The sequence below is a fragment of the Salvelinus sp. IW2-2015 genome, linkage group LG15 (genome assembly GCF_002910315.2).
Source record: "Salvelinus sp. IW2-2015 linkage group LG15, ASM291031v2, whole genome shotgun sequence".
In the NCBI taxonomy this organism is placed as follows: domain Eukaryota; kingdom Metazoa; phylum Chordata; class Actinopteri; order Salmoniformes; family Salmonidae; genus Salvelinus; species Salvelinus sp. IW2-2015.
This window is the reverse complement of record NC_036855.1, coordinates 34,667,194-34,691,270: the sequence shown is the minus strand read 5'-3', so window position 1 is coordinate 34,691,270 and position 24,077 is coordinate 34,667,194. Positions and strand designations below refer to the sequence as shown.

At 42.3% G+C, this 24,077-nt stretch overlaps 1 protein-coding gene across 4 annotated transcripts; it reads right to left on the bottom strand.

Moving 5' to 3' along the window:
• Positions 1 to 270: 270 nt before the first annotated feature.
• LOC111975025 (RING finger protein 122-like) lies at positions 271 to 17,213 on the bottom strand. 4 transcript variants are annotated; one of them, XM_070447107.1, is made up of 6 exons: positions 12,795 to 13,243; positions 6,450 to 6,549; positions 6,152 to 6,308; positions 4,328 to 4,415; positions 3,941 to 4,023; positions 271 to 2,392 (listed from the first exon to the last, which is right to left on the bottom strand). In XM_070447107.1, the coding sequence occupies exons 3-6, from the start codon at positions 6,259 to 6,261 to the stop codon at positions 2,278 to 2,280; spliced, it is 396 nt and encodes a 131-aa protein (XP_070303208.1). In that variant the 5' UTR covers positions 6,262 to 6,308; positions 6,450 to 6,549; positions 12,795 to 13,243; the 3' UTR covers positions 271 to 2,277. The 4 variants fall into 4 exon arrangements, with proteins under 4 accessions (XP_070303208.1, XP_070303209.1, XP_023858933.1 ...); XM_070447108.1 differs by having other exon boundaries at positions 6,458 to 6,549; XM_024003165.2 differs by lacking the exons at positions 6,450 to 6,549; positions 12,795 to 13,243 and adding an exon at positions 17,079 to 17,213.
• Between the last annotated feature and the right edge of the window lie 6,864 nt (positions 17,214 to 24,077).

Genomic DNA, 24,077 nt, shown 5'->3' with positions numbered 1-24,077 from the left:
CTACTGGATGAAACATATTTGTCCAAGAGTGATTATTGTTTAATTTTGATAAGACCATTATTAAAGAGTTTTTGTTCAAATAAAGACATATTCAGATTTAGAGATGACATGTAGGATAGGAAAGTAGCAGAGCGGCATGTCACCACAAGTGGCCTACAGAAATAAGACTTCAGATGTTACTCTTCGGTTTTACCAGAGGGTGGTGCTCAGTTCCCACACACAAATGCACTCGCACACGCACACAAAATAGTCAAGACATAAACAACTTGTAAAGTAACAAACTGAGATGAAGGGGAAACCCCTCCATTTATTAAAGTCATATTTATTGACGCACACCAAAAACGTGGAATGTGGCTGGTGTGGGAAAAAGCAAATCTCTGTAGGTGCTGTAGGGGGTGCTATATTTAAAGATGGAATCCGCATCAGGGAAACAGCGCCACTGTTCGCCCCGGCACCTTTGTTATTGTTTTTGTTTTGTGGATGAAACGGAGGTGAGAGATTCGAACAGAGTGCAACATTTTTTTTGCAGCACATATTCTGCTCTTCTAACGTGCGTGCAATGTCTGAGAGGGGAAAAAAAGTGTTCCTTGTTGTAATATCCCAAACAGACTTGGGCAGTAACTGCTATTAATAACTGGTTACCAACAGAATTAGAAGAGTAAACAAGTATTTTTGCGTCATACCCGTGGCATATTGTCTGATATACACATGGCTGAAATACTGTTTCAGCCAATCAGCATCCAGGAATCAAACTCTATAAACTCTACCCGGGTTTATAATTGTCTTCATCCCACGGTGAATACTGTGCTGTACTTCATTGGCACAGTCACACATTACATAAGTGCAATCAAACAAAGCGATGATTCATTCAGTCCATTCTTAATGCAGAGACTATAGGGGAGTGTTCATGTGCTTTTGTGCTCAATATAGGCAGTGCTTACTTGGTCTGTGTTCAACTGGTAAAACCGTTTTAAAATACAGATTACTCCACAGAAATGTGTGAAAAGGAGCCATTGAACGCCACCGTCAAGAAATGTAAAAACATATTATTCAAAAAGTATACAATGTATTCCATGTGGCTGAGTTGTTCTTGAGATAGAATCACACAAAAACAGTGAAACTCTCTAAACTCTACTGTAACTTGATTGAAATGTGAAGAACCCTTTGCTTTATGAAAGTCACGTTACAGCTTTACTACAGCAGTAATACGAAAGAAAACAGCAGGTGTAGTGCCTTTGATTTCTTAGATGTCTCAATCCATCAATGTGATTGGCTAGGTGTCAAAACCAGGCTGTCTGCATATCTCAGGTCCACAATAGACTACTGAGCTAAAGCCTAGGTGTTAATGCTGGGAGCTAAAACAAGTCTTCAGGTGGTTCTAAAACATGTGCGCATGGTTCACCAAACCACCTGCGCTCCACAAATATATTGTTGAGAATAGTCTTTAACTACATTTGCTGTACTGTAGAATGGTAATAGGTTTCCAAAAAACTTGTCAGAGTGTTAGAGTGCAAAACATCAACGTCTACATTCTGAAAAAATAACACGTTTCTGTCATTAAACCAAAAAAGAAATTGTGAGAGGGTCATGCACATTATTCACATTCCCTTGAGCCATGTACAACAATAGAAAACAAACATGGTATACATATGTTATGAACAAGAACTATAACAAGTGATCCAAACACAGCACAAATACGCCTGGGATACCAATGATTCAAAGTTGGCCTTAGTGGGAGTGACCATAGAATTCTATAGGAGTGACCATACTGAGTAAAGTATTAGTCATCATTTAATTTGAGCGAATCACACGACTGCGAGGCGTGACTCCGAATGGAGGCAAGACACGTATGGAGAGAGGGTTAGGTGGAAGGTGCTGTGGGAGATGATTGGTTGGTAGATTAAGCCAATGCCTATGCGCTAGGAGTTTCTCCTGGCCTTTCTATTTGCTAACAAAAGCCAAGTTTGACGCTTTGGTCCACCAGACTCTTCGTGCATTAAGGCGGAAGTGTCTGGGAACAAGATTAGACAGAGTGTGGTGTAGACTCCTGTCTGCAGCTCTGTGTTGGTTGCTAGGTAACAGCAGTTCTTATAGTCCTCTCCAGGTGGTAGCTAGGTTACACCATTTCACAGTAATCTGTGGATGGTTTCTAGGATACACCAGATAACAGCGTCCACTTTCTGTTGGTTGCTAGGTTACACCAGATAACAGTGTTCTCTTCCTGTTAGAGCTAGGTTACATCGGCTTGCAGAGCCCCCTCCGTGCTGGATGCTATGGTTACACCAGTTCGTCCAGTAGTGTTCCTATGCTGTGGCGCTGTTCTGGGGGTCCTGCGATAAGTTTGTTACACATGGGGCACACACAGCGCACCTCCAGCCATTTCACCAGACACCTGAGAAACACACCGAAATTGTATAATTTGTTAAACATTACAAGTAATTCTAATTGTTGACATCACAAAGGATACATCTGCAAAAGTCAGTACAATTGACGACATCACAAAGGATACATATATAATATTGAGTATAATTGATGACATCACAGAGCAACCTGGTTCCATTTTATATTATTCTGTATGTAAATCCGATACACTCAATTTAGTATGATAAGTATTCATTTGTGGACGTCCATCACGTATTTCGGATGAATTACAATTTGTATTATATGTTACGAAACTTGCAAAACTTACTATATGTTACACATTTGCAAGACGTATGATATGTTTACGAATTCTAGCTAGGTGACTAAAGTTAGCTATCTGGCTAATGTTAGCTAGGCTAGGGGTTAGGGGTTAGGGTTAAGGTTACGGTTAAGTTTAGGAGTTAGAGTTAAGGTTAGGGGAAGTGTTAGCTAAAAGGGTTATGTTAGGGTTAGGGGAAGGGTTAGCTAACATGCTAAGTAGTTGCAAAGTAGCTAAAAAGTAGTAAGTAGTTGAAAAGTTGCTAATTAGCTAAAAAAGTTGTCCGTAATGAGTTTCAAATTTGCAACCTTTGGGTTGCTAGACGTTCGAAGTATAATCTCCCCCATCCAACGACCGTACGTTCGTTTTTGCCTTAAGTAACCATCTGTCTTATGTACCATACTAAACGTAACATATCATACTAATTTGAGTGTCCCGGATTTACATCTACTATTTTATGTCTAGTCTATGAGACCAGGCTGCACACAGGGTGCACCTGTAAAATTCAGTCTAATGGATGACATCACAAAGGGTGCATTTGAAAAATTCTGTGTAATTAATTACATCACAAAGGGAATCCCAGAAAAAGAGAGAATATCTGAGAAATAAAAACAATGTTTCACATCAAAGGGCTTGAAATGGGATACACTAAAGCAGGGATGGGCAACTTTGACGGCGGTGGGGGCCACAAAATATCTGAACTTATTATGAGGGGCCGCAGTTGCTCGCTGACCTGCGTACCCACATCATAATTTTTATGATATCTGAGTGAGACTGACAAACAAAAATTAATGCGGGCCCCCCAGACGGTAATTCGACCATGATAACAAGTTAAAATACCTGGCCGCTAAACTAACTTAGCAATCAAAAAAATGTTAGCTGACATGGGCTAATTGACTGACTGTCAGTGACTGACATAAGAAGAGAAAAACTGCTGATGCACAACCAAATTTCACCTTGTGTATTCTACTATTCTAACTCACAACAGTATGTTGAGACTGACTGAGTTCCACATTTTAGGGAAATTGATCCGAGGGACCTCCAAAAAGGGGCGGGCCGCCAGTTGCCCATCCATGCCCTAAAGCAATCGTTACCAGAGATACCTGTCTAGTCAGGCAAGTACTGTCTTCCTGTGACCTGGAAACATTTAATAACTGTTGGTATGTCAGTGGATTCACTCCATTCAAAACCCACAAGAGCTGTGTGCTGACTGTAGAAATGAATGGATGTTGACCTCCTGCCTCCCAATTTGGTACTCACTTCCTGTGAAAGGCATGTTGGCATGGCAACACACCCAGCTCGTCTTTGACTTTGAAGTCTTCCAGGCAGACAGCACACGTCTGCTGTGAGCGTGACACGGACAGAGGAGAGAAGAGACAGGATAGAACAGGTTTAGAAAGCAAGAGACAGAGAACAAGAGAACGAGGGGCAGAGAGTGGTGCAAGGGAAGAAAGAGGAGACAGAAAAAAAAGGGTAGGCAGAAAGAGAGAGCGAGAGAGCGAGATAGAAAAAAGGGTGAGAGAAGAGAGGTGGAGAGGTTGAGGTGGCATCAGATATATGTTTGATTATGTCCCTCTATTTAGATTTAGACAAACCTCATCATACCTATTAACAATCAATAGCATAAGGTGGATATAGTATTCTTACCCCATGGAGATTCAACTTCTTAGGATCTCCTTTTAAAACAACCTCTCTGTAGCCAAACCTCTCACCCTGGGCTTGGTGTTGTAGTTTACTGTGGGTGAACAAACACACAAAGACCAACCATTTAGAGATGGTCTACTGTATATCATTAGCAATAGTATTTGGTACAAGCATTCCCAGTCCCCTAGAGACACAGAACTCAAATCAATCACTGTTCTTTTATTGGTGCTTTTATTGGTTGGAGCAGCAAAGGTTCAATCCCACCAGTCGAAAATTAATTACACTGGTTTCCATTTCAAATGATGGGCTCCCGAGTGGCACAGCGGTCCAAGGCACTGCATCTCAGTGCTAGAGGCATCACTACAGCCCTGGTTCGATTCCAGGCTGTATCACAACCGGCCATGATTGGGAGTCCCATAGGGCGGCGCACAATTGGCCCAGCGTCGTCCGGGTTAGGTTTTGGCCGGGGTAGGCAGTCCTTGTAAATAAGAATTTGTTCTTAACTGACTTGCCTAGTTAAATCAAGGTTAAATAAATACAAATTAAATCTCTGAATATAGCATTAAGGCCTTTCCATCCCACCTAAGGACAACTCCCAATTGAAACACTGGCCCATGCATCCTGTGGTTTGACTGTGTGGCTTTACACTCTAGCCATGGCTTTACACTTTAGCCATGAAGGTAAATTAGGTCCTAAGAAATATCTAAGACCCCTCATGCACCCTTTCCCCCAGTTCACTACATTATTTTTGTCCTGGGATATATAACTCCATGCATATAGAGCAAGTATCCTCACATTGTTGTATATGGCGCAATGTTAGCAGTAATCAACAATAACAATAAACTGATCAAAACAACTGCTGTAGTGTTTTGCTGGGCTGTTTACATGCAGGCACGTGTACCAGTGTAAAAAACACAGCCATGGCAAGGATCCACAAAATAACCATCATAACAGACACAGTTAACTAAATGGTAAAGATCTGAGTTGGAAAAAGTGTCTGTGTGTGTGGTAAACAATTTGGCTTTGACAATGTGATCCGTTAGCTACAGGTAAATATTTACATGGCCATACAGAGAATCACATACCCAATCAGAATTCTTATGAGTTCAAATTCAAAATGGCAGTTAAGTAACAGTCTTTTCTCTCACACTTTCTCAAAAAGTATTAACACGGTTTTCAGAACAATATCAAAACTTCTCTATTGACTACCCTCTCTCCCTCCCTTTCTCCTCTGGTGTGTAGAACTACGAACTACACTGAACAAAAATATAAACGCAACATGTAAAGTGTTAGTCCCATGTTTCGTGAGCTGAAATAAAAGATCCCAGAATTTTCCATACGCACAAAAAGCTTATTTCTCTCAAATGTTGTGCACAAATATACTTTCGTCTTCCACCATAAAACAATACAGAAAATACAATACCGTTATGTTGAACCCTGCTCCCCTTGCTCCAGTGACGTCTTTCCTTACACTGTGGTAGGCAGCTTCCTGCCGCCTTATTTCCTGTCCTTCGGACACAATCATCCCCTCGGCATAAAAATCAGGGAGTTCATTGTCAACAGAAGAAAAGGTCACTCTCTCTCTCTCTCCTCACCCCTGTATTCACTTGCTGACCTTGTCACCGCTCTCTCTCACTCTCTCTTCTTCTCTCTATCTATGAAAAGGTATCACAGAGGTGAGCACGTGGACCACTCTGTGCAGCTGCATCATGTCTGTGTACATGTCTGGCCTCCCACTCTTACCCCCATCTGCTGTTTGCTTCCAACAGGCTTTCTGACCCACTATTCTATTCTGATCTAGTCTATTCCCCTCTGTACAAAGTTCACCTGATGAAGTAGCAGCAGAAGATGAGGCTGAGGATGAAGACAAAGATGCCTGTTCCAAAGATGACCATGTAGATGTTGAGGGGCAGGTCCTGGAAGGTTATGGGAGGCATGGTGCACGACTTGTCGGAGTAGACCAGGCCCAGACCACAGAAGCACCCTACACAGGGGGTGGGAACAGGGTTGAGAACATGGAAGCACTTTCAGCACAGTCACAGTGAAAAGGATTACGAGGCGACATGTACAGTGCCAAGAGTTCAGAGGCATGTCGAAGAGGGAATAAATGCAGGGTTTAGACTACCTACGCACACACAACTGGGAAGAACCTGCCATCCCAGCTAAGGGTCAGGGTTGCCAGTGCTGCAGCTGTGTCCGCCTCTGATACAAGTCAAGCAGAGAAACTACAGATACACACACACAGAGAGAGAGAGAGAGAGAGAGAGAGAGAGAGAGAGAGAGAGAGAGAGAGAGAGAGAGAGAGAGAGAGAGAGAGAGAGAGGCAAACACACAGGCACACACCTTACTGTCTCTCAAATAAATTACAATGAAACACATCATGGCTAAAACGTGACAGTTTCCAGACATCTCCGCTCCAAGATAATGGTACAGTAGACCTTGAGCTGTTCCATTCCCAGACTGAAACAAGGTTTTTCTACCAAGTTTTTATTGGAGGCAAAGTTAAGAGACTTGCTACATAACTACATAGATAATACACAACACAGTGGTATCTAGGCAACTGGTCTATTTTATACAAGGCATAACCTGATGTCTAAGACTCACAATAGGACATTTGATAAAACAGAGAACAGAAGAGATAATGTCATTGATAAACAGGCAATTTAAGCTGCTCAATTAATTAAAATTCCTTTCTTGTTTTGCCATAAAATAAACCATGTTAATAAGTGAATATACAGTACAATCTGACTATCTGATTTATCAACAATGAAAAATGAGTCTTGGCACACATGAATGTCAAGAGGATGAAGGAAGATATGAATTTGCTCAAAACAAATGAGGATGTAGTGTGCTTGCCCGGTAAGTGCTCTGGCCTTTCCCCCTTAATTGCTACAGTGAGGTTTCCTTTAACAGAAACACAAAGACCTTTACAATGCCCCCATTCCTCACAATAACCCCTCACTACTTACACACCTACTCGTCAAAGACACACATCTACATAGAAATAAGAGTAATGAGAATTTCTTTATTATATTTTTATGCACATCTTCTCACCAATTAAATCCATGCAGAGAAGGTTGGTCCACCCATGTGTGTGTGTGTGTGTGTGTGTGTGTGTGTTCTCTGCAGCTTCTCAAGTGTGTGTTGTATGTAGTATTCAAGCCAGTCGATGACCAGCTCAAAAGGTAGCGGGGTGAGAGGTGGGGAAGTTAGACAGGAGGAAGGGGAAGACAGGAGTAACTGTGGGGGAGAGAGGAAGGTTGACCATGGAGAATGAATAAGACACGGACAGGCTGACAGAGAGGTCTTTGTGTGAGCCAGGTCACATGACCCCTGTCTGCAAGTCTGAACTAGAGCCACTTCAATTCACATCACGCAATAGGTAAATATTCATTCAGCCTAATTGTGTGCAGAATCGGTTTTAGCAGTTTAATTAATCAGGGATTTAATTTTGTTCCTTGAATTGGATTAATTGACCTAACTGACCTAATTGACCTCTGATATTTAGAATAACTCTTCAACGAAAGAATACAACAATGAAATCTCTCTCTCTACCCCCCTCTCTCTCTCTCCCATAGTACTTCCATGGATTGGAATCAATATCCATGTCTCTTGGCTTCATTTACTCAGAATGAGAGGCGATCCTTCATTTACTGAAAGGTTTGGTGTTTCAGGATTATTTTCTCCTGTCAGATTACTCGACTCTGCTGGAAGCAATCAATACCAGACACTGTGATGTCTGTCTAATCCTCCACATACACCACACACTCCCTTACTCACTCACTCGTACACCAGCTCCAGTATCTCCTCTACAGCTGAACTCTAGGTGGACTAGGCTTAGTGTCGTGAACGAGACCATGTTGATCGTCTTTGTTTCTGGTTAGTCTCGTGACAACGTTTCTGTGTAGTCATAGCAGTCTCATCGTGTGTGGACATGTCAAAGGAGAGTGGAGAATGTTAGGGAACAGTAAGAAACTGGAGAGATAGTTATAGGTTGCTCTAGTTCTGAACAGACACAAAGTGACTCATCCAGCCGTTGTACATTACATCTCTATGAATAATGATGACACACACACATTACTAACAGAGAATGAGAGGATATATCATTAGTGTGTGTGTGTGTGTGTGTGTGTGTGTGTGTGTGTGGAGAGAGAAAGCTGTGAATACAGGGCTAAGGTCTTATTCCTCTGTTTAGGGAATGTATATTAGAAATGGCCCTCTGTGTGTCTGTTTGTGTGTGTGTGTGTGTGTGTGTGTGTGTGTGTGTGTGTGTGTGTGTGTGTGTGTATAATCAGAGGTTGCTTCATGAAGGGCGGGGTGGGGGAGTAGAGAGAGAGAAAGAGAGGGACAGAGAGAGATAAAGCTCTAAACAGATAGTGTTCTTGTCTGTGTATTCATATCTGTTCACAGTTGATAACATCACTTGTGACTCCTCCGCAGACTTGAATGTGGGTCATATATGAATGCTTCTCTCTCTGTGTGTGTGTGTCTGTGTGCGTACACACTAGCTAAATTACTGTTTCATGAGAGGAGCCCCCCCATGACCAATGACCTATTTTGCCACTCGCCAGAGGCACCCCATTGCCATGGCACCAGAGCCAGCGGATGCAGAGAGAACTCTGCTTTAACAGTCTCATTCTAAAACTGTCCCCCTGCTCCAACAGAACTTCTCCTCTATTCTAACATTCTAAATCTAGAACTGTGCCCTAGTTGGCACTAATGTCCTCATTCTGAACTGAGCGGATTTCTCAATGAGCCATAAGTGTGCAAGACACCATTAACATTTTCATAAACGGCAAAAGCTTGGGTGCTGGGTGGTAATGACTTTTGTACATTTCATGAGAGGTTAAAGAACTACACTCACACAAAGTCTGTACTGCTGCCTCCTACAATCAAAGCTTCAATCCAAATATTAATCAGCTCATATGGACACAAGCACTCGTCTGTGCTGCTGGTTTTCAAGACAAATAAACGGACGACAACAAACACCAATAACCAAAACGCAGGTCAGTCTGTGTAGAGGAAATGTTAGACACTATACAGACACAAGCATAGACACATGGTGGATGTCAAAGTTCCATCCTCTGGACCTGCTCTTAGAAATCTTCCGATCATAACTATTCTCATTTAGGGGGCATGTTAGAATTTCTATACCAGCTGTATACAGCCACTGATGGTGAATACTAGTAGCTACGTGTAATGGTATCAGTCAATTTAATAGCATATGTTTTTCTGTATCCTATCGCTCCTGGTCGTATGTAACATGTTGTGCACAGATGCATTGTAGGCCTGTCGTTGTATGCAATTCTAATCTCCTGACCTACAGAATGAGGATACACTAGCCTCTTTGTCAGTCTGTTTCCACTTCCAGCTCTTTTGTCATTGTCATGTTATTATGGCTCTGGAGATCCAGTACTAGTCTGGATGATACTGAACTCAACATCCTCTGACTTCTCTCTTGCCGTGTACCCTGTGTGTCACGTCAGCCAGGGTAATACAATACCTCTTACTGTATAGGGTCCTGAAGAGAGGCCTTAACTGGAGCTCTTACTGAGTGTGGAACTTCGCCTCCAGGAATTCAATCAGTAAATGTCACGAAAAGTCATGTCAAGTCCACGGGAAACAACTCTGATATTGTCAGGAGTGTTTGGCATATTATTCAGAGCAGACCAAACGAGACTGACATACATGTTCTTAGTGTGCACCCTGACGGAGCCTTTACATGAGAATCATGTAAAAAAATATATACATATATTTTAAAATGGTCAACTAGGCATGACATTCAGTCCAAGACAAGATATCTCAGAATAACATGTGCACACCAATATATAGTTATATATTTTTTTATAAATGATCAAATTAGAAAGCTAATTTTATGGAAAAAATGTACAAATACTTGAACTAGCCAAACACTGGATGGACCAGTGAGAGTCTGAATAAAAGGTGTGAATTCCAAGCATCTTCATTCTCCAACCAAACCACTTTGAATTTCACCACAGTTAATTCTTAAAACATCAAGGAGATTACATGAAAGTTGCAGAGCTGTGGCAAGGATCATGAACAAGCAAGCAAACAGCATTAATAAGAAAGCAATTAGATTACATGACAAATAATAAAGGGGTTAATTATTGAAAAAGCAATAGCATGTCAAACCCAACTTGAGTGGCCCCCTAAGAGCTTTAGTCGATAGCAAGTGCACTGCATAAATATAATATGAGTGTGTGAATAAATAATTGATTGATAGATTAAACATGTAAAATGACTACCAGTTTAGAGCTGCAATATGTAACCTTTTGTGGGACCTGACCAAATTCACATAGAATTATGAGTTATAGATCAGTCATTCCAGTGGAGGCTCCTCAGAGAAGGAATGGGAGGACCATTCCCCTCAGTGAATTTCATAAACATTTTAATTGTAAAACATTAAAAAAATATACTAAATATAATCACCACCAAATAATTGATTAAAACACACTATTTTGCAAAGAAGGTCTTCAGTAGCCTCAACAGCACTCTGTAGGGTTGCGCCATGGTGTAGCCGGAGGACAGCTAGATTCCGTCCTCCTCTGGATACATTGACTTCAATACACCCCCCTTCCATAGACATACACAGTAACTTCCGGAGGACGTCCTCCAACCTATCAGAGCTCTTTCAGCATAAACTGACATGTTGTCTACCCAATCAAAGTTTCAGATAATTAATCTAGTACTGAAAGCATAAACTACAGCTAGCTAGCACTGCAGTGTATACAATGTGGTGAGTAGTTGACTCAGATAAAGACAATAGTTGAACAGCTTTAAACAAACACATGTCTTCCAAAATTGAGAAACAAGAAAGTCATTATTTTTTTTTACTTTCACTTACTTAGCTAGCAAATGCAGCTAGCTAGTTTAGCCTATCGAAACACCCTGCTCAAATAGATGGATGCTATGTTAGCTAGCTAGCTGCCTATGACTTTCCAACACAACACTGGAACTCTTCCAAGTCAAGGTAAGCTAATGTATTGCCACCGGGGCCCGCTGGTGTAACTGCTTATTGACTGTATACTAACGTTACTGCAAGATTGTAGCAGGTTTACTAACATGTCAGTTATATTAGCTATGCTGACTATGACGTTACTTTAGCAAATATGGTGACAATGATGTAGGCTGTGTGTAGCGGTTTGGCCTGGTCACATACAGCTGATGTGTTGTGCATCAAAGTCCACCAGTGAAAGGAAGAGGTGAGAGGGGGAGAGTGCATAGATGCGACAAGGAATAAAACATGGCTGCTATGAAAGTGAACTGTGTTTACGCTTGATCAGGGGTGTATTCATTCCGTCGATTCTATTTAAAAAAATGTTTTTAAAACAGAAGCAAACGGAACAAAACAGGGATAAACATACCTGAATTTGTCCAATAAAAACGTGTTTGCAACTGTTGGACTAATGATTACACCCTATATCAGCTAGATGCAGGCAATAGTGTGCAAGGCGGTATTGAATGTCACGGTTTGTCCATGCGTCACTGTCTGTGACCTCAAATTTGTCTGTCGACCTGTGTGCACCTACATTGTAAACTTTCATGTAGTAGCCTAAACCTATCGCTGTTATATTGAACTGGGTGAATGGAATATGAATGAGAGTCATCCAATATGCTGTAATAGAAATAAGGCCATGCTCATGAAAAGAAAAATGATCCTCCCTCATCTTAAATGGCACTGACCGCGACTGTGTCATTCTCATGGAAAGCAAGTCTAAGAAGCAGTAGATCTGTTCTGTGTGCTATTTCTATGCTTTCCATTCTTACATTTCATTTTTGCATCTTTTACTTTCGGTTTTGTTCACCAGCTTCAAACGGCTGACAATGCAATATCTTTGGTTATGGAAAATATATTTCATAGCGGTTTAAAATGGTACAATGATTCTCTACACTATACTTGCTTGCTTTTTAAAATAAATTTAAATTAGGTGAACTACAATCAGGAAATGGCGGAGCGATTTCTGCATAGAAATGTTGCATACATGTTGCAATTTAAATGTAACCAATCCTACTGGAAAGCCATAGGATTCCATTGTGACCCAAATAGCCTATTGTGGACCAGGGCTTCAATTACCCTAACTCAATTTCAACCATTTAAAATAGGCTGCTAAAATCATTCCAATCCAGATTACAAGGTTTTGGGACCATGAGGAAGCCTGGGAGTGGGAGGGAAGGGAGAGCACGTCTACACAGTTCCAGGGAACGTAGGCTAATTCAATGTTTTTTTAAACGACAGTGCCTTGTATTACAAAAGAATATTGCAATCTCATTAATTATTGTCAAATCCAAATGTCTACCCCAAATAGAATGCAGTTTCTTTTCTGATTTTACAAAATAGTCTAATAAACCCTTGAAATAATTGTGGCATACCTAGGTCTTCGCATTAAACACAGAGTTCGGTCAACATCAGATGCCCAGTGATAGGCTACATAAGGAAATTAACGCTCACCGTTACACCACTGAAACGGGTGCATTAATGCACAGGAGGTGGTCCTGGATGAGAATGGATTCGTGTTCATCAACAAACGGTTTATATTACGAAGTGGCGGTGGGGCCTATCCGTATCTGCAGTTGGCTGTTTTCAAATCACCTTATGATTCGGTATTCAGGCAAAAAGAGACAATTTGAACCTAGATCCAATAAAAACACACTATTGCGCTAAATGCCGGCTATCTGTAATGTCGTTTGCGTAAAAAAAAAGAAAGTTCAATGGTGCAACCATTTACGCGGCAGTTCATCATTGAGATGGTGTTGTTGCCATCTACGAAAATAAATTCACCCTTCTCCAGTTCAATTAAATAGGTTTACAGTGATTTATCCTTCATGAATTGGATATTTCGCCAAGCGTCTTCAATCTGACACAGCATCTGTGGAGTGGAGAACACTGGATCACTTATTCCGAACACTCCCCCCCCCCCCCGCGATAGACATCAAACGCGATAGACATCAAGATGGTCCATCGCTACATGCTGGTCCGGTTGGAACCACGGTTGGAACCCCGTCTGTTGGCGTCGTTGTGTTGTGACGGGATCGCAGCAATGTTATAAGATTGTGTGAGAAGGTTGCAATCATAACATTAAGATAAATTACTGCCGACAGCAATCTCATGGCAAAGTAGGCCTACTTCCCATAAGTGAAACAAACCACATGCCAGTGAGTGAAGTTTCTGAGGCTAGGGTTCATACAGCCTACAGGAAAATCATAATTTCATGTGGTGCAATTATGCAGATAATACAAAAGTGATCATAACAATTTCCATAAACACTTCTAAAACTAAACTCAGCAAAAAAAGAAACATCCTCACTGTCAACTGTGTTTATTTTCAGCAAACTTAACATGTGTAAATATTTGTATGAACATAACAAGAATTCAACAACTGAGACATAAACTGAACAAGTTCCACAGACATGTGGACTACAGAAATGGAAATATGTGTCCCTGAACAAAGGGGGGGGGGAAATCAAAAGTAACAGTCAGTATCTGGTGTGACCACCAGCTGCATTAAGTACTGGGTGCATCTTCACCTCATGGACTGCAATAGATTTGCCAGTTCTTGCTGTGAGATGTTACCACACTCTCACCAAGGCATCTGCAAGTTCCCAGACATTTCTGGGGGTATGGCCCTAGCCCTCACCCTCCGATCCAACAGGTCCCAGACGTACTCAATGGGATTGAAGATCCAGGCTCTTTGCTGGCCATGGCAGAACACTGACATTCCTGTCTCGCAGGAAATCATGCACAGAACGAGCAGTATGGCTGGTGGCATTGTCATGCTGTCAGGATGAGCCTTGCGGAAGGGTACCACATGAGGGAGGAGGATGTCTTCCTGTAACACACAGCATTGAGATTGCCTCCAATGACAACAAGCTCAGTCCGATGATGCTGTGACACACCGCCCCAGACCATGACGGACCCTCCACCTCCAAATCGATCCCGCTCCAGAGTGCAGGCCTCAGTGTAACGCTCATTCCTTCTACGATAAACGCGAATCCGATCATCACCCCTGGTGAGACAAAACCGTGACTCATCAATGAAGAACACTTTTTGCCATTACTGTCTGGTCCAGCGACGGTGGGTTTGTGCCCAAAAGCGACGTTGTTGCGGTGATGTCTGGTGAGGACCTGCCTTACAACAGGCCTATAAGCCCTCAGTCCAGCCTTTCTCAGCCTATTGTGTACAGTCTGAGCACTGATGGAGGGATTGTGCATTCCTGGTGTATCTCGGGCAGTTGTTGTTGCCATCCAGTACCTGTCCCGCAGGTGTGATGTTCGGATGTACCGATCCTGTGCAGGTGTTGTTACACGTGGTCTGCCACTGCGAGGACGATCAGCTGTCGCGTCCTGTCTCCCTGTTAGCGCTGTCTTAGGCGTCTCACAGTACGGACATTGCAATATATTGCCCTGGCCACATCTGCAGTCCTCATGCCTCCTTGCAGCATACCTAAGGCGCAGGGACCCTGGGCATCTTTCTTTTTGTGTTTTTCAGAGTCAGTAGAAAAGCCTCTTTAGTGTCCTAAGTTTTCATAACTGTGACCTTAATTGTCTACCGTCTATAAGCTGTTAGTGTCTTAACGACCGTTCCACAGGTGCATGTTCATTTTGCACAGTGCATGCAAATTTCTCCTTCCTTTAACATAGAATAGAACTTTATTGTGCATCAACAGGCGAAAATGTTGCAATTTACTATACCTCACAAGATAACACTACACTCTCGTGAAATAACATGTGCAATACACTGTATTTGGCTGACTGTAAAGGACACAACGATTCAACTTCATTAGGTGTGATTACCCACCTCCATTGAAGAAGGAGGCCACGCGTACAGCGTCTGAGGAGTGGGGGAAGTTTAGGTTGGGGTCCCACTGGAAACGGTTAACCTCAGGATGACACTGGATCCCATAGAATGGGTAAGTCCTCCCTGGAAGAAACACACTCCAAACTCAACACAGGAGCTCACATTACCTTACGACCAACAAGCTCTCCCTGTCTCACGTCAGAATTAGACGTTCATCCATGTTTCTCAAACGTCAAATTTCAAAGTGTTTAAGGTTAAGTTTAGGCACTAACTCTGAAATCTTGAGGTTAGGCATTGACGCCGCATGGTTAAGGTAAGGGTTAAGGTTTGGGATAAGCTTAAAACAAAAATATCAAAAACAACTTTCTATTGCTGGATTCAAACTTGCAACCTTTGGAATCAGAGGCAGATGCTTACGCCCATCCGCCATCCCCATACACAATGCCCGAGCAAAACCGGAAACTATTTGAAGGTAACAGCGCTCACTGTTGCCCCTAGTGGCAATGATTCGACATCATCTCCCGACGTCCTCAGACATAGATTTACATTTACATTTACATTTAAGTCATTTAGCAGACGCTCTTATCCAGAGCGACTTACAAATTGGTGCATTCACCTTATGACATCCAGTGGAACAGGCACTTTACAATAGTGCATCTAAATCTTTTAAGGGGGGGGGGTCAGAAGGATTACTTTATCCTATCCTAGGTATTCCTTAAAGAGGTGGGGTTTCAGGTGTCTCCGGAAGGTGGTGATTGACTCCGCTGTCCTGGCGTCGTGAGGGAGTTTGTTCCACCATTGGGGGGCCAGAGCAGCGAACAGTTTTGACTGGGCTGCGCGGGAACTGTACTTCCTCAGTGGTAGGGAGGCGAGCAGGCCAGAGGTGGATGAACGCAGTGCCCTAGTTTGGGTGTAGGGCCTGATCAGAGCCTGAAGGTACTGAGGTGCCGTTCCCCTCACAGCTCCGTAGGCAAGCACCATGGTCTTGGTGCTAGATGTAGGTCAAATACTGATTTGTATCACAGGTGACCTGGCTGCTTATGCTCATTCCTTTAGATGTCCTTCCTGGTGAGCCATTAGAGCAATACTGTTATTACACTATTATAAAACTATTATATTGTAATACTAACAATTCATTAGTGCAGCATAGTTCGTACAGATTATGCAGCCCACATTGATTTACATTGCTTTATCTAAAAAAAACTATGTATGATCTGTTAAAGGCCTATTTAAAAAACTGTAGTTGTACTTGTAGTTGATTCCCTTCCATGGTTGAGACAAAGATGGCACCATTCTTAGCCTTGTTTGTGGACAAGAAATGTTGCAGGTTCTCATTTTCCTTGAATGTCTGTAAGAAAAGGCTATAAGCAGGGGAGTTGATAGTCAAAACCAGTCATATTGTATTCAAAAGAGATACTAAGAAAAAGTATTCATTTAAAGTCTGATTACACCTTCATGGTCACTCCATAATGGTGAACATTCTCTGTTAACGCTTCTTGGGATAATGCCTATCTGACATCACTGGGGAACCCCTTGTACATTCAACTGGAATGGGCTTCTGCAGGGAAAGCGGAACGAAACATTCAAATATATTTTTTGAATTGCAACCATGGGGAGAGAATTCATCAGTCCTCTCGAATCAGCCCAGAAGAAGCATAAATGCACTTTATGAAGATGGAAACTGTTTTGCAATGAGTGTTGGGAGTTGTCAGGGTGTAGTTTATCTCGAGCTTCACTGAGATCCTGGCATAAGACTACTCTTTGTTCTGTCTTGATCAGAAGCATCTCTAAACTTGAAGCTTGTATTCCCTGCCCCCCAGTGGTGGATTTAAAAATGTGCAGTATGTGGAAGTCTTCAGACCAAGTCCCAAACCGTATACCTTGACCTTATCCCTAGCACTTGACTCCCCTATAGAGGTGTGAAAGGACTGGGCCATACCTGTGGTGAGGTTCAGGGGCAGGGCCATCTTCTCAGCTGTGGGTTTGGTCAGCAGGTTCTCTATAGCCATCAGAAAAGTCAACAGCTGCATCCACAGACATGTGCCCCAGATAGGGAAGGAATCTCCAGCCTCATTGGCCTGAAACAGGAGAACACATAAGTCTATTAAAGAGTGTTTGGAGCATGTAAGATGTTTACTGATGGTAAACAGACAGACAATCAAAATGGACAAAGAGGCAAAAAGAGCATTAGACAGACAAGCCAGCTTTGCTCAGCAGCGCCTCTAACATGTAAAAGATCTCTGCCACCCTGGCAAAGTCTGACATCTACAGATTTGATGAACCTCCGATGAACAGCAGGCTGCAGGATAGATCAATCAAAAAAATTATATTTAACCTTTATTTAACCAGGTAGGCCAGTTGAGAACAAGTTCTCATTTACAACTGCAACCTGGAAAGACAAAGCAAAGCAGTGCGACAAAAACAACACAGAGTTACACATGGGATAAACAATCATACAGTCAATAACACAATAAAAAAATCTGTATACAGTGTGTGCAAATGAAGTAAGGAAATAAATAGGCCAATAGTGGCGAAGTAATTACAATTTAGCAATTTACACTGGAGTGATATATGTGCAGATGAGGATGTGCAAGTAGAAATACTGGTGTGCAAAAGAGCAGAAAAACAAATATGGGGATGAGGTAGGTAGTTGGTTGGTTGGATGGGCTATTTACAGATGGGCTGTGTACAGCTGCAGCGATCGGTAAGCTGCTCTGACAGCTGACGCTTAAAGTTAGTGAGGGATATTTAAGTCTCCAACTTCAGTGATTTTTGCAATTCGTTCCAGTCATTGGCAGCAGAGAACTGGAAGGAAAGGTGGCCAAAGGAGGTGTTGGCTTTGGGAATGACCAGTGAAATATACCTGCTGGAGCGCGTGCTACGGGTGGGTGTTGATATGGTGACCAGTGAGCTGGTCAGTGGGTATGGCGACGAATATGTAGCGAGTACCAGCCAACGAGAGCATACAGGTTGCAGTGGTGGGTAGTATATGGGGCTTTGGTGACAAAACGGATGGCACTGTGATAGACTGCATCCAATTTGTTGAGTAGAGTGTTGGAGGCTATTTTGTAAATTACATCGCCGAAGTCAAGGATCGGTAGGTGTTAGGAATTTTGTTAATAATAACTAAAACAATTTCTAGATTTAGATAAAACTATAACTAATTGAACTCTGCACGCCTAGTGAAAGAGATTTGTGCTGTGGGTTATAAAGTAAGCAAAAAGGGTCGTTAAACTATGGTTGAACTGATCCAACTTAGCCCTGAGATGTTTAGATAAGGCAGTGAGTAACTTTTTAGGTCTTCCATTATCTTGAGTTGTCTGCTAAAGTGGTAATAAATTATAGTGAGCCTTCAGGAGAATAAATGATATTGTGTGTCATGTGTGTGCGCTGGGGAGTTGGAATGAACTTTTGAACCTGTTTTATATTGGTCAAGAGGATTGAGATTTATTCTGTAAACCAATGACGTCATATCTTGTATATAAACTGTTGTTTATGGTCAAATGGGAGCGTGCTCCGAGAATAAATACTATTATGTAATTTTAATAAGACTGTATCCTGTCTATTTTATGTAATAAGTATCTTACAAATTCTTATAAATAGACAGATTGATTTTAATTGATGAGTACATAGAGGAAATATTTAATTCCTTTAACAGTAGGATAGTCAGTTTTACAAGGATATGTTTGGCAGCATGAGTGAAGGAGGCTTTGTTGCGAAATAGGAAGCCGATTCTAGATTTAATTTTGGATTGGAGATGCTTAATGTGAGTCTGGAAGGAGAGTTTACAGTCTAGCCAGACACCTAGGTATTTATAGTTGTCCACATATTCTAAGTCGGAACCGTCCAGAGTAATTATGCAAGTCGGGCGGGTGGGTGCGGGCAGTGATCGGTTGAAGAGTATGCATTTAGTTTTACTAGCATTTAGGAGCAGTTGGAGGCCCCGGAAAGAGTGTTGTTTGGCATTGAAGCTCGTTTGGAGGTTTGTTAACAGTGTCCAAAGAAGGGCCAGATGTATACAGAATGGTGTCGTCTGCATAGAGGTGGATCAAAGAATCATCCGCAGCAAGAGCGACATCATTGATATATAGAGAAAAGAGTCGGCCCGAGAATTGAACCCTGTGGCACCCCCATAGAGACTGCCAGAGGTCCGGAAAACAGGCCCTCCAATTTCACACACTGAACTCTATCTGAGAAGTAGTTAGTGAACCAGGCGAGGCAGTCATCTGAGAAACCAAGGCTGTTGAGTCTGCCGATAAGAATACGGTGATTGACAGAGTTGAAAGCCTTGGCCAAGTCAATGAAGACGGCTGCACAGTACTGTCTTTTATCGATGGCGGTTATGATATCGTTTAGGACCTTGAGCGTGGATGAGGTACACCCGTGACCAGCTCTGAAACCAGATTGCATAGTGGAGAAGGTACTTGGCTTTCGAAGACTTTAGAAAGGCAGGGCAGGATGGGTATAGGTCTGTAACATTTCGGTTCTAGATTGTCTCCCCCTTTGAAGAGGGGGGTGACCGTGGCTGCTTGCCAATCTTTAGGAATCTCAGACGATACGAAAGATCATTCTATATCAGATACATTTGGTTTGCAATCACATAAAAACTAAATACAGGACATTTCTACAGGACATTTCTCAATTTCTACCTGTTGGAGAGGAGAACAGGCACTGATGGAAAGCTGTAAAGGTTAAGTTTTGAGAAATCACATTTTGGATCAGCCATGCACAGCTACGGGCTGCTAATGTTCAACCAGTTATTTTGATGTAATATTGGTATAGACCTCTTGGGATACAAAGTTTGGGATACAAAATGGCCGAATTCCTCTTTGTTGTTTCAACAGTGAGTATGAATGCATATAACTTTATATTGGGGGAAGTAGAGTGGTGCCTGATGGGCACCAATCTACTTTCCCCTGACTCTGTATACTTCAAATCAAAATACAATTCTATTGGTGGCAACACATATTTTGAAGATGTTATCGTGGGTGTAGCAAAATGCTTATGTTCCTAGCTCCAACAGTACAGTAACACCTAAAAATAGACAACAAAAAAAAGGAATGAAGAAATATTAGAACGAGCAATGTCAGAGTACGGAATATAAATATACACTGGTACATTAAGGCCACCTGCTCTTTAAATGACAGACTGACCAGGTGAATCCATGTGAAAGCTATGACCCCTTACTGATGTCACTTGTTAAAATCCACTTCAAATCAGTGTAGATGAATGGGGTGGAGATGGGTTAAAGAAGGATTTGTAAGCCTTGAGACAATTGAGACATGGATTGTGTGTGTGTGCCATTCAGAGGGTGAATGGGCAAGGCAAAAGATTTAAGTGCCTTTGAATGGGGTATGGCAGTAGGTGCCAGGTGCACCGGTTTGTGTCAAGAACTGCAATGCTGCTGGATTGTTCAAGCTCAACCGTTTCCTGTGTATATCAAAAATGGTCCACCACACAAAGAACATTCAGCCAACTTGATACAACTGTGGGACGCATTGAAATCAACATGGGCCAGCATCCCTGTGGAACGCTTTCGACTCCTTGTAGAGTCCGTGCCGCAAAGAATTGAAGCTGTTCTGAGGGCAAAAGGCAGGGGCTGCAACTCAATATTAGGAAGGTGTTCCTAATGTTTGATATACTTAGGATACCCTCAGTGGACAGTTTTTTAGGGAGACCCATCTAGTACAGGATACTTTGCCTCCAGAAATTCCTTACATTCTTTGTGGAATTCTACAAGGTGTCGGGAAAAGTTCCACAGGGACGTTGGTCCATGTTGAAGCGATGGCAGATTGGATGGCGGTACATTTATGCTGTGAGCAGTCCTTTCCATCTCATCCCAAAGATGCGCTATTGGGTTGAGGTCTGGGGAATGCGCAGGCCACTCAAGTAAAGTGAACTCGCTGTCATGTTCCAGGCAATGTTTCTCCACTTCTTAATTGTCCAGGGTTGGTGATCGCGTGCCCACTGGAGCCGCTTCTTGTTTTTAGCGGATAGGGGTGGAACCTGATGTGGTTGTCTGCTGCAATACCCGACCCAAGCCCGATGGGCCCCGACATTATACATCGGGTTAGGACCAGGTAGGGCCTGTTTTTTCATCAATAACTAGGGTATGGTCAGGGCTTGGGTATCACTAAATTGTTCATAAACATTTTGAAGCTGAGCCATTTGCTCGTGCTCTGCTATGCAGTACAGTCATATCTGACTAAGATCATAACATGGTGTCAAACGAGCTTCAACCTCGTCAAATATAAGACAGGAGAGATTATTTCACAGAAAATAATAAGGTTCCTTGAATTTTGTCGGAATTGAGTGACGAAAAGTAGCTAACAGCTCTCTCGTCTCTTTATTGAGCAGAGCAGCCCAAGTGGAGCCATTGCTATGGATACTCACAGACTCAGAGCCGCCATGCAGAGCGCACAGCTCGGTGCTCCTCTCCATTAGCTGCTCCTCTCCAACAGAGGAAGTTATTTTTGATTTCGGTCATTCCAGGTCTTACATTTAGCAGAAGCAAATTGGGCCTGGGTAGGGTAGGGCCTGAACCTCACGGGCATGCCCGTAAAAGGGCTCTAATATGAAGTGGGTAAAACAATATGTAAACATTATTAAAGTGACCAGTTTCAATGACTATGTACATAGGGAAGCAGTCTCTAAGGTGCAGGGCTGAATACCGGGTGGTAGCCAGGTAGTAACAGTGACTAAAGTTCAGGGCAGGGTACAGGTTGTCAGTGATGTGCACGCCGAGGAACTTGAAGCTTTTCACCCTCTTTCATATTTTTACTGACTCCCCTATAAGACAGATTTCTCAGACCTCCAAACCATCAGTGATGTCTCAGACCTCTAAAGGGAGGTTCAACTGTTCTGCCTTTTGCTATGGAACCCTGACCTGTTCATCAGACGTGTTTTTGACTCTCTCTCTACTGCATCTGCTGTCTCGACCTCTGAATGACCCTGCTGGTCATCTATGATCGTTTGAACATCTTGAAGAATAATCTGGCCTTAATGGCCATGTACTATCTCCACCTGGCACAGCCATCAGAGCCTGGTTTCTCTCCAGGTTTCTGCCTTTCTAGGGAGTTTTTCCTAGCCACAGTGCATTGCTTGCTGTTTGGGGTTTTTAGGCTGAGTTTCTGTATAGCACTTTGTGACATCTACTGATATAAAAATGGCTTTCTAAATATATTTGATTGAAATTTGATTGATGTACAAATAATTATACAGCCAGACAGTGTTAGGAAAATAATAACTTTCTCTGCTGAACTTTGAATAGTGGGTACTATACTGAACAAAACTATAAACACAAAATGCAACAATTTCAAAGATTTTACTTAGTTACATATGAGGAAATCAGACAACTGAAATAAATTCATTAGGCCCTAATCTATAGATTTCACATGACTGGGAATACAGATATGCATCTGTTGGTCACAGATACCTTAAAAGAAATGGGCCTCACAATGGGTCTGAAGATCTCGTCACAGTATTTCTGTGCATTCAAATTGCCATCGATAAAATACAATTGTGTTCGTTGTCCGTAGCTTATGTCTGCCCATACCATAACCTTACCGCCATCGTGGGGCACTCTGTTCACAACGTTGACATCAGCAAACCGCTCACCCACACGACGCCATACTCGTGGTCTGTGGTTGTGAGGCCGGTTGGACGTACTGCCAAATTCTCTAAAATGACGTTGGAGGCTGCTTATGGTAGAGAAATGAACATTAAATTCTCTGGCAACATCTCTGGTGGACATTCCTGCAGTCAGCATGCCAATGGCACACTCCCTTAAAACATCTGGCCTTTTATTGTCCACAGCACAAGGCGCACATGTGTAATGATCATGCTGTTTAATCAGCTTCTTGATATGCCATACTTGTCAGGTGGGTGGATTATCTTGGCAAAGGAGAAATTCTCATTAACAGGGATGTAAACAAATTTGTGCACAAAATTTGAGAGAATTAGAGAGAGAAATAAGCTTTTGTACATATCTTTGATTTCAGCTCATGAAACACTTTACATGTTGCGTTTATATTTTTGTTTAGTGTAGAATGCAAGTCTCCCACATACCCTATACCAACAATGTTGACAATGTAGAAAGGTTTATGCTCAAATAGAATAAGAGAACCTGATATAATCAGAGACTTCTAGGTGTAGTAAGTTTTGCAGAGGCAGCCATACAGTTTGGTGTTGAAGTTGATGAGCTGTCTGAGGGGATCACACCATTGTTGGGGATCACACCATTGTTGTCCTTCACGGCACAGATGGCATCCACCGGGTGGATGTTTCAGCATCAGGTTCTGTTCCAGCAGAACCAGGGTGGCTGAACGGCTCACCTCAACCGCACCGTGCATCGGCACTATACCTGAGGGAAAGATGGGGTAGAGAGCAGTGGAGGCTCCTTAGAGGAAGGGGAGGACCATCCTCAGTGAATTTCATAAAAATAAATTTAAAACATTTAAAAAGTCATTATTTTTAGATAAAACTAAAGTAAATATAATCACGTCACCAAATAACTGATTAAAACACTATTTTGCAAAGGTCTTCAGTAGCCTCCTCAGCACTCTGTAGGGTGGCACCATGGTGTAGCCGCAGGACAGCTAGCTTCCGTCCTCCTCTGGGTACATTGACTTCAACACAAAACCTAGGAGGCTCATGGTTCTCACCCCCTTCCATAGACTTACACAGTAATTATGACAACTTCTGGAGGACGTCCTCCAATCTATCAGAGTTCTTGCAGCATGAACTGACATATTGTCCACCCAATGAAAGGATCAGAGAATGAATCTAGTACTGAAAGCATAAGCAACAGCTAGCTAGCTCTGCAGTGCATAACATGTGATGTTGACTCAAAGAGAGAGAAAGACAATAGTTGAACAGTCTTCCAAAATGAAGGAGAGACAAGAGATAGTGAGCAATTTGTTTTCACTTTCACCTACTA